Here is an 11,689-nt window from a genome sequence, read left to right on the forward strand (position 1 = left end):
TTAAAGACAAATGCTCTATTATAAATTCAGAAGAAATGCTGAAATAACATAATGTTTACTAATATTGTTATAGCGTCCACAGAGTTGACTAAGATTTCCAACTAATCATTCACATATTTAAAACAAGTAAGACACTCACCAAACAATTCAATGTAAACTTCTTGAAGTGTATGGGCACTGCAAAACTGGTTCAGTTCATGGTGGATTTTATTGAAGATTAAGGTCTTGTCATAATCTGCAGTGTAGTTCCTCACGATATCAAACACTGAAGGAGAGGTACAATCCATTTTTACCCATGTACCTTCTAATTCAGCCAAGGTAAAAGTTATAATATACATGAGAAAAAGTGACAACAGAATAGTGAAAACATGAAATACAATTCACAAACATTGAGCATTTCTTGTGCTGAACTTTCCAGATATTACTACATTTGCAATTCTAATGGGCAAATTCTGAATTCCATACTAAGAAGAGTCTACATTATCTTGGAGGTAATAAGGAACTGTCAAAATTTTCAAACAAGTGCATGACACAATCACATTTGTACTGTGGCAGCAGTGTGAAGATGAACTGTGGGGCAGGGCAAGTATAAGGCAACTACTGCAAAGCAAAAGTTTAGCTAAGAGGTAAAGAGGGCCTGAATCAATTGAAGAACAGTGGAAATAAAAGAAGGAAGCAGCTGCAAACGACCATTTTGGAAAGGTGATTTTTTGTTTTTCCTCAGATTTTTATTTAAATTCTAGTTAGATAACATATAGTGTAAGGTAAGTTCCAGGAGTAGAATTTAGTGATTCATCACTTACATATAACACACAGTGCTCAAGTGCCTTCCTTAGTACCCATTCCCCATGTAGCCCATCTCCTCCCCAACGAAAAGGTAGTTTTTAAAGGCTGTAAAAAGATACCAGGCTCAAAGGAGAAGAAGCAAACGTTCACTGGGCCAGGCTTTATATCAGGGAATTTATGTACATTACCACTTAATTTCCACAAAAAAACCCTCCAAATTTTGCATAATAGGAAACAGAATTTCAAAAATATGCCTAAGGGCACATACTAGATCACACCAGATCCATGCTCTACCTATTAAAACATTGCTTTCTTCCTTCAGACCTAAAGACTAGTTCTACTGGCTTTCCCACGGAGGATATCAGGTATAACTGGATTCCAGATCACAACTGATAGGCCACCAATAAATACTTGCTGACTAACTCATTTGCTTGGTCATTACCAAATGAACTGTTGATCCAACAGTTTCCTTATCTCTGGTTAGAGAACCAGCAATAAATTCCCTTCGTCTATGTTTCCAATCATAATCCATTCCACTAATTTGTAACCAGGGAAAGTAGATGGAAAAAAAAGACAAGGAAAATAATAACTGAAAAATATAATCCAAATCCACTTGACAGTAATACAGCTTGCTCTCTACTCTGAAATTCTTTTGCTATTTGTGCCTGTACCAGTGCCATGAAATTTAGCATGACCTTATATTCCAACATACATCAATACATACATACATCTATGTATATATGTGTGCTGGTATCATGTCTTCTGAAGTACAATAAAAAAACCCTTAGGGAAAAGGCTCTAACTTCACCTTTTTAAGCTGTTTCGGTCAAACACAGTATCCTGTACGTATCAACATACATGCAAATTTTAATAAAAAGGATCAAGATAAAATGGCAGATCTTTCAAATGAAAGCAGAGTCTCAAACAGACCCACATACACCTGTGTTCATAGAAGTATTATTCACAATAGCTACAATGTGGAAGCACTCCAAGTTTCCATCAATGGATAAGTGGACAAACAAAATGTGGTATATACACAAAGTATTATTCAGCCTTAGAAAAAAAGGAAATTGTGACACATGTTACAACATTGACGAACCTTGAGGACATTATGCTAAGTGAATAAGCCAGTCACAAAAAGACAAATACTATGGTTCCACTTATTATAAGGTACTTAAGAGTAGGCAAAATCATAGAGACAGAAAACAGAACAGTAGGTGCCAGGGGCTGGGGAGAGAGGGAAATGGGAGTTAATGTTTAATGGGTAGTTTCATTTTTGCAAGATGAGAAGAGGTAGATGGTGTTAATGGTTGCACAACAATGTGAATTTTTTTTTTTAAGATTTTATTTTTAAGTAATCTCTACACCCACTGTGGGGCTTGAACTTATAACCCTTAGATCAAGAGTCACATGCTCTATGAACTGAGCCTGCCAGGCGCCCCTGTGAATGTATTTAATACCACTGAACTGTACACTGAAAAATACTTGAGACTGTAAATTTTAAGTTATATGTATCTTACCACAATAAAAAAAAAAAAAAAACTGGGGGGAAAAAAAATCAAACATAAAAAAAAAAAAAGCAAATCTTTCTCCATAACTTCTAAGTTTTTGATTTGAATAGTAACCATTCCATCTCTGTGGCTTTTCATCTTTTACCAAGGAAGTGTTTTCCCCATACTGAGAACTTTCAGATCACTTTACAAGTTATAGCAAATCTCAACTAGAAGTTTTCTATGGTTATAAATCAGTGTTTTCTGATCTGTTACAGATTTTTAGCATGCAAGAAAATTCTCTCATCCTGACTGGATAAAATGCTACTTTCTAGAAACTCTAGAAATAATCAATGACCATCTTGCTCTTCGAAAACTCAGATGAGAGAAGAGTAACACATAAAGTTAGAGAAAGTCAACTCTGTTTAGGACTTGTGACCTGTTTCTGCCACCATTTCCCAGAAATGGAAAAGATTCTCATTTTTTTATACATATCAGAAATGAATGAGGTCATAAAACTTTAAAACTACCCTTTTATTCCTTAAGGAATCTCTTCAGATATAAATACTCTAATTGTAACTATAAAAACAACAGAATATATGAGTACCATACCTGCACAGGGGGCCAACATATTAACCACTTCTATTCGGTCAATATAGATCATGACCCCACCACTAAAAACAAAGAAATGGAAAAAGTGTGAGCTAAATAAAATTTATCATAATCCCAGATTCCCACATTGTCAAACATATCCCACATGGTAGAAATTTAGAAGGAAAATCTAAAGTCATACACTACTCATTAATTAAAATAACCACTACTCAATCACCACTCAAACATCCCTGTACACATTTAATCTGGCTCCTCTCATAACCAAGTCTCACCTCTGTAACTGAAACAATCAAATCAGCTCACATGAAGACTAAATGTATAACGTAGGGCTACTTAGGCACTTTGCCCTTATTAACTGAAGCCAACAGCTAACGCAGTACACTTCTCAAACTTTTCCATCAAGGGACCAAGTAAAATGGTTCCCCAAGGTGTATTAAGGCCAGCCACGGGCTGACATTTTTTTTTTTTTTTTTTTTTTTGGTCTCCTGCCTTATCTTAACAATTCATGAGGAGTTTTAATCTTTTTAAACTGTATTTATTCTAATATGAAAAAAGACTTTCTCCTCAAACCCTCAAGTAAAATTGACACTGCAGAAAGATAGGTCTTGTTAAGTAATGGCTTCCTGTACTTCCTGGCCTATTAGCATAGACCCTGAGGTACATGTGAATCTCAATTTAAGATTCATGAAGTTAGAGATTTTGAAACTAAACAACTAAGTCTTCCTAACAACTTACAAGGACATTTTCTTTCTGATATAAAAGGTAATACCTGCTCACAGAAAAAAATCTGAGAAAATAAGGGAAGCATGAAGATAAAATTTACCCCAAATCTCATCAGCTGCCAATTTTGAGTCCTCTCTAAAGGAAATCCATAAAAGAGAGTTACAGAGAGATCTAGGAAGAACCTGATATCAAATATATAAACTTAAAACAGAGGGAAATTCTCCCTTTTTACAAGCATTTCTGTCCGTCCAGAGATGGCCAAGCCTCTTTTACAGGCTTGTAATACTGACAGTCATTTCAAATAGGGCATTTAAAAAAATACCTTGAATTTTACACTCTTTTTTTTGTTACACAATTCAATGTTCTGATTATACTCTAGAAATAATTTAGGCTTTGCTTGCTGTTCTGTCCCTAAAACTCTTTAGGGCAGAGACTTTCAAAGTAAGGTCCCCAGACCAGCAGCAGCAGTATCACCTGGAAACTTCTGCTAGAAATGCAAATTCTTGAGCCTCATTCCAGACCTCATGAACCAGAAACTCTAATTAGATAGCATTTAGTAGTACAGATGACAAGAAAGTGAGATGATTTCATTCGAACTATTTGTTATTGAGTACGTACTCTGAGTCAAGTGCTGGTTAGGCACTTTATATACACTAATCCTAATCCTCACAATAACCCTGCAAGATAGGTCTTATTACCCAACTTTTACAAACAAGAAAACTAAGCCTAACTAAATCCATAAAGGCATGTATGGGAACAAGGAGTATATGGGAACTCTCTGTCCTTTTGCTTAGCTATCAAACTATAAGTGCTCTAAAAAATAAAGTCTATTAAAAAAAAAGTCAATAAAGCACACAGGGCAGTGCTGATGTATGAAGTTAGGTCTGCCGGTTCCGAAACTACTTTTTCCAGTACCAAATGGCTTCTAAGATGGAAAGCTTGGAGACACAGCTTTACTCAAATAATGCTCAGAAAAGAAATCCTCCTGGGTTACTATCATGTCTATCTGAAAGATTAGTTTAAGTAATCACAGTTTGTGGGCAGAAACTCCATTTGAATTAAAGAGAGGTTAGTAAGCAAGGGGAAAAGCTTACCTTGTTCCGCAAGGCACATTTTTAACTTCATCAGTTTGTAGTGTTGTCTGAGGAAAAAAAAAATATTTCATGAATACTCAGGACACATATTGTCAAAGAACTACTGGTCCCAGAAGAAAACCTACAGAGAACTGCTAAGAGGTAAGTACAGAAGAGCTCCATTACAATTTCAGTCCCCAAAGATTAGCTATCAGAGTAATTTCTTTTTGCATCCTAGTAGATATGAAAAATAAAACAAAATATTTTATAGCTAATGTCCCAATCAAGATGCATATGGACAACCCAGAGTGAGAAGGTTGATTGGGGGTGGGAGCTGGGGCCAAAAAAAAAAAAAAAAAGGCACCCTTAGAAAGTTTCAATGTTTAGTCTCTCAGAGTCCCTTATTTGCCTGGAGCTGGCCTAGGATTGCAAACTACATGGCTTACCTACAAGGATACTACCATTAGGACTTCTGCTCTGAACTTTAATTCCACTGCATATTCTGGACACACTGAACCTTATTTAAGAATACAGCAACATATTACTTTATGGAATACAAACAAAAAAGGAAGCATGAATCTTTGTTTCTAAAAGCTCACAATCCCACATAAGACATAAAATCCTCATAAAGCAATTGATGACATGTACACAATAACAGATTATAAACTGAATTGCTAGGTAAGTGATAAAGAGTAGAATAATAGTTTGGAAAGCTCTCCGAGGTGAAGTATTTATAAGCCACGTCTAGAGGAAGAGAAATAAGAACACATCTTAGGTTCAATAGCTCCTCGTGCCAGGAGCTTCTTCAAAGAGTCCTGAGCATATAGACTGTACATTATGAAGAACACACAGGAAGACCTTGTGACGGTCACTGGCTTTTTGCTTTTTCTGCGCTTAAGTAACAAGTATTGGCAAATGACACTTTCTCCTGGCCCTGTCCATAGGGACCAACATTGTTGTCTTTCCAGTCCAAACCATCCATCTTTCTCTTGCCTGAGTGCGAAGGGAGGCAGTCCATCTAGGAAATGGGACCATGAGGCTACACTTAAGGAACATCTGGACTACTATTCTGGAGCTTTATTTCTGGTGTGTTTGTTTCACAGTTGTTTGAAATGTTTAATAAAGCTTCAAAAACTTAAAAAAGGAGCTATCCTATCAAATACACACAACTGAGGACAAACCACATGTATAATGATAGGAAGCAAGCTGGCTTGCCTGGAGCAAAAGGGGCAATATAGAGGAGAGTGCAAATTCTGAGAAGAGAATGTGAAATTAGACAGTGGGCCCTAAATGTTCACTGGTGGGCTTGGGCTCTCCCTAGCCCATCTAACATATAGCCACCAAATGAACCTTTCAAAATATGTTTTTTCCTAATTTCTGTGCTTATATGTGACACAGTCCTCATTATCCATCTTATCTGGAGGTAGAAAAACCAGCTGGGAAGCTGAAGTATTGATTTATTTAAGTTAATGTAGTAAAGGCCATGGAAATTGAAAGCTGTCAGTCCAGGAGACCTAACAGAGGAAGGATGTAATAACTGGTTGCATATAACATTCCAGGGGAGAAAAGAATAGAATACAACCCTAGGGTTGGGAGATTAGGGTGACGGTAAACATTAGTGATAGGTTCTAGGCACAGTGAGGGGAGGTGAAGAGAGGAGTTCAATTTATTTCCTTCAAAACATTAACCAAATTCAATTTCCATATTCCACGTCAACTCTTAATATACATCCCTATTTAAACCTAGAGGATAGGGGCACCTGGGTGGCTCAATCGGTTAAGTGTCCAACTTTGGCTCAGGTCATGATCTCACAGTTTATGAGTTCGAGCCCGGGGTCCGGCTCTGTGCTGACAGCTTGGAGCCTGGAGCCTGCTTCAGATTCTGTGTCTCCCTCTCTCTGCCTCTCCCAGACGTGTACGCACGTCGCATTAAAAAAAATTTAACAAAAAACCTAGAGGATATTCTCTAACCTTAAAGAACTAGGAAAGAGTTCAAACATTAAATCCTCAATATCCTATCTTCATGTCCTTTTATAGTTCTTTTAAATTATCTCCAAAATTATCATCTTCCCAGTATGAATATTTATTTTAAGTCTTTTTAGGGGCGCCTGGGTGGCTCAGTCGGTTGGGCGACTGACTTCAGCTTAGGTCATAATCTCATGGTCTGTGGGTTCGGGCCCCATGTCGAGCTCTGTGCTGACAGCTCAGAGCCTGGAGCCTGCTTCAGACTCTTTGTCTCCCTCTCTCCCTTCTCCTCCCCTGCCTTATGTTCTATCAAAAATAAACAAACATAGAAAAAAAAATTTTAAGTCTTTAGTTATGTAATATACTTTAAAGGCTGAAAGTTTTTATATTTCCCTAAGCATAGCTTTTTTTCTTTTTATTTCATATACAGGATTTCACATTTCCCGAGATGCTACTTATACATTCCTTTCAACTGCCAAGTTCGTTAAGCCACTTGTTTATACAGGTTGTCTTCTCATGCGTTCCAAAAATTCCTAAAAATAAATGTCTTGTTCTTATAAGAACAGTTTCTTAAAAGTTTTATTAATGCAATCCTTTCCTAGAATGTTATTGTGTCCCGTGTGAAGAAAGAGCACTACTATTTAGCCACAATGGATCCAGCCTTTAATATTTTGTAGATGTATATTAGTTTACACTAAAATCTTTTTACAAATTTCACATCTTAATAGTTTGACAATTTATTATTATATATGTATATATACATATACACTGCATATCTGCTGTATGCAGTTAACCTTTAAATTTGTTTTAATGTTTACTGTCTGTATCTTTTAAATATCTCCGCATCAGTATGACTCAAAATACTAAGCTCCAAGAAAGCAGAAACAGATTTGACTGACTTTGAACAAGATTTTTAAAAAGCTCCTTATCTCTAAGGGTCTGATGATGCCATTGATAACATCATTACTGACTGGGCTGTTGTTGAGGTCATGTAATTAAAACCCCTTCTTTCATGGAAGAATAACAATGGTTAAGTCATTTTTGCAAAGTCATGTAACCAATTAGTGCCAGAGCCAGAGCCATTACCTAAGTCTCCAGGTTTCTGGCCCCATGTTCACTACACCATACTGCTTCCTAAGAAATCAGCTCAATTTAAAAACTTTCATAAGCAGAAAGGTCATTAATACAAATGTGTTACAACCTCTGCCTTCAGGAAGTTTGGAGACTCTCTGGAAAGAAAATACACAAAGCAACTTTGAGAGTACAAACAACATTACTAAAGGAAACATGACTAAGAGCCAAAATTTACCATACAGACTTTAGGAGCTATAGATTAGAAGAAGGATTTGCAGTGAGACTTTAAAAGGCTAGCAAGATTGAGATAGGAGAGCAGTAATGAAGGAGAGTTGGTGAGAGAAGAGGCGACAACATGAACCAAGGTAAGAATGAAAAAATAACCAAGGGAAAACAATATGGAAATAAGTCTGACTAGGAGAAGAACACTACATTTCACTTCAATGGACACAATTCTTGCCCAAAGCCATCTAAAAGGGAACTGGAAGGAAATCTGGAGGATTTAAGTATTCGTAATGAAACTCTCACTAGAAGGAAGCCTAGACTTAAATTACAAGATTAAAAACATTGAGTTTTCCTGAGTTCTGGAAAAATTAACAGCAGATGCTACACAAACTTCTGAATCCAAAGATGTATGATCACACTGAGCTTGCAAAAGTAGGCACAATCTAATCCTGTTTTTTCATCTTGTTATAACAAAAGATATTTACTAAGTGTCTCCCATAGCCAAGATACTGTTTTCAACAGACAGATGCTTATTTCAAACATTCTGGGATGCTGTCAAAATAAAACACTCAAAAAGGTTCCATATAAAATTGTGCTTAATGTCCCAGGCAGAAAAGTTGTGTGTAAAAATTCAGATCCTCCTGGTTAACAGTGGCCCAGGAACTGGTCTCTATGGAAACCAAACACCTTTCTAAACCAAGTAATCACTGGTTTGTACTTCTGTGTTTCAAAGTCCTATGTTACTTTGACATGAGAAACAAAAAACATGCTGCATACCACTATATAGATGGGGGAGGTGGGTCCTTCCAAGTTGCCTGGCTCATACTTCTAACACACTTCGAGAGAGTGAGGTGGTTCAAAACCAGAACTTGTGCTGTGACAGTTGTACTCTGAACTTTGTAACTCCTGCTTTTAAGTAAATACCACCATTTGCTTAAGCAATAAGGAAATCCACCTCCACCCATGAATGTGGTAACTATTCCTGTCACACTTGTCTACCCAGCCTGGGGGCTTCCCTAGGAATCACTCACCTGCACAGATCTGAACGTAGTAATGAAAGGCAACATGATATGATAGCCTGGTCCACTGGGGCTAGTTAGTAAAGCTCCTCCCCTGCAAAAAGATGTTTCAATTTGACAAGATTATAAAGACAGAAATCCTCTTTCCAAATCTAAAATGCTATAATAAATATTCACTCTTACTCATGCTATGGACCTACTAAAGCCTCACTAATATGAGTTGCTCATGAGGAACAATTACTGGTCTCTAAAATATCTGCCAAAGGTGAAAAAAGATCAAATTAAACTGCCAATGTTACACTTTGTTTCATAAGCTCAAACAAGGATACCTCTGGGTCTCTAGCACTGCTCTCCGTACAAAGGATCCTCCCTCATCTTTAAGCTTCTGAGAAATAATTGTGAAAAAAATTCTAATGGCTCTCAGTTGCTGTACTTTAACTGTACATAACATGAGCCCTATTAAAACATAATACATTTCATCACCAGGTTGAAAAAAGAACATAACACAAACTTTCAAATAAAGAGAAAATTTCTGACGCTCAAGACTCTTTTTTTCTACCTACCTATATTAAAACACTGGAGGCATAAAGTCTGTGTTAAAAATAACAACAAAAACTTGGCATGGAAAAGATGAAGGGTGAAAGGATAAAACTATAAACAGATAGTATATAAGTGTGGGCTTGTTCACCAAATTCTGAAATGTGAGAAATATGAAAGTACATCTTGGAAATTCTAAAAAGGAGGCACTTGGCAGGCAGGTATAAAAAAGAAGTCCTGTTTACATAGTGAATAGTAAATTCATAGAACCTGGCTTCTTATCTTGAAAACATTAATAAGTTTGCAAATAATTCATAACAAATAACTAAGAAAAAATGAACTGAAGTCTGTCTCTAATTCTTTGAGAGCCATACCTTGAAATGTTCCTTCCTTGGTTTTACCATTAGGAAGACAACGCTGAACCAGATGGAAATATGAATTAATCTGTCATTTGTTATGCTAGATCTCCATCTGCTAAGACCTATCACTAAAATTGTATTTGAAACTAGCACTTCACCGGAAAGACCGTTTCTAAGATTCGACGGATCTGAAAGTAAAGTTGAAGTTCCTTCAAATACATTATTGCAATTTCTCCAAATTGTCCTCGGTCTACATCAAAAGGAACTGGTTGTAACTACATTGAAGGAAAAGCTATTCCATCTCAATTAGACAGCAACACATCCCACGCTACTCCTTTCCTCAATTTGAAAAGAAAGGGTAAGGTGGGAGGAGGATGGCCCATCAATGCTATATTTATGTCTCTCAAGTTCCAGAGATATAACAACTGTCATGGTCATCATGGCCTCCTAAGCCAAAACCAGTCACTACGGGCTATCAGGGGAAAAAAATCGAAGAAACGACCACAAACAAGAGCAGAGTTTCTAAATGGCATCTGTGACTACAAACTAAAAGCCTGTACAGCTGTATGGAATATAACAATGACTTATCTACCTCTTCAGTCACAGTGGAGCGACTACTGCCTTTCTTCCTTCTTCGTTTTTCCCACAAATAATTGAGTTTGCGGTCTATTAGGAATAAATGTAGAAAATCTGAACCTCTGCACAAAATGCAGAGAGCACTAAAACTGTCCAATACTTAGAGGGTGCTTGACCCTCATCCTCCCCTAGGGCTGGGACGAAAATCACTTCCTAGGACTGGAGAGCTCCCCGATGCTGCAAGAGGGGACAACTTCGTAGACTCACTCTTAACGGGAGTCCCCTTTCAACCTACTCCGGAATCTGAACTGACTGCACACGCTGCTCACCTGTAGTACACAGCCAAGTGTCCTTCCTCGATCTTGTGGATGGAGGCGTAGAGAAGGACAACCACCAGACCCACCACTGCGGCCACCAGAACCCGGGCTTGAGTCATATTCATCCTTGTTCCTCCTAGATGGGGGAGGAAAGGATCCCCAGCCTCGTGAGTACCGACGCCACCCCCCCCCCAATTTCCACCCTGTCTCCGGAGACCCGGCCTCCTTCCGCAGGGCGAGCCAGAGAGTTCTTTGCCCCTTTTCTCGCATACTTCCCTCATCACACAGCCTACTTCTCCCTCGCCAACCCCTCCGCCCGAAAAGGGCCGCGGGCCGCCCCTACTCGGTGAGCGTCCTGACACCCCCAATCTCAACGGCCGCTGCACCCACCCCCAACCTTGGCGGAAGGCACTAACTGACAAGGGGCCAGCCGCAGACTCCAGGGGGAGGCCGACCCTAAGGCCGCGCCTCACCGATCAGTGACGCATCGCCCCCGCCTGCACGTGCAGCCGCCTCCCGGGCCGCGCCAACCGCCGGCCCCGCCCACTCGTCCGGCACTGCGGCTGCGCAGCCACGCACGCCGACGTAACTCTCCCCGCCCCACTAGGAGACGGGGAGCGGGCGGGACAAAATTCTCCCGGCCGCCCGCCTGCGGAGGTACTTGCGCTCCTCTCTGCGCAATGCTGGTTTCCTGCTATGAAAGAGAAGGGAAGTCCACAGTGTGGAGGAAGCAGAGATATAGAGGGAAGGACAGGGCGCCTGGGACGAGGGATTGGTCAGTTTGTTCTTGTGCAGAAATCCACTCCCGTGCTCTCTGTGGTAGCTGCTCCGTTTGTCCTTTTGTGGTTTATACCTTGTGACAACCACATGCTTCAGGCACGGGTCCTGCACGAATTCAGGAGCAATAGACCTGTTGCAATAAAAGTATTGTACA

At 39.0% G+C, this 11,689-nt stretch overlaps 1 protein-coding gene across 12 annotated transcripts in view; it reads right to left on the reverse strand.

The window, feature by feature from the left end:
- Positions 1–11,363, reverse strand: part of ERLIN1 (ER lipid raft associated 1) — a 67,132-nt gene extending 55,769 nt beyond the window's left edge. For 6 of the 12 annotated variants that reach the window (XM_019813699.2, XM_019813700.2, XM_019813701.2 and 3 more), the window contains exons 1-6: positions 11,229–11,363; positions 10,768–10,891; positions 8,979–9,060; positions 4,706–4,752; positions 2,889–2,950; positions 140–265 (exon numbers count right to left, since the gene is read on the reverse strand). In XM_019813699.2, the coding sequence (XP_019669258.1) occupies positions 140–265; positions 2,889–2,950; positions 4,706–4,752; positions 8,979–9,060; positions 10,768–10,880 (430 nt within the window). In that variant the 5' untranslated portion in view covers positions 10,881–10,891; positions 11,229–11,363. Of the gene's footprint in view, positions 1–139; positions 266–2,888; positions 2,951–3,711; positions 3,747–4,705; positions 4,753–8,978; positions 9,061–10,767; positions 10,892–11,145 lie in introns of those variants that run through there. The other 6 variants (XM_011287475.4, XM_045040557.1, XM_045040558.1 and 3 more) reach the window with 6 other exon arrangements.
- Between the last annotated feature and the right edge of the window lie 326 nt (positions 11,364–11,689).

The sequence above is a fragment of the Felis catus genome, chromosome D2 (assembly GCF_018350175.1).
Source record: "Felis catus isolate Fca126 chromosome D2, F.catus_Fca126_mat1.0, whole genome shotgun sequence".
Lineage (NCBI taxonomy): Eukaryota > Metazoa > Chordata > Mammalia > Carnivora > Felidae > Felis > Felis catus.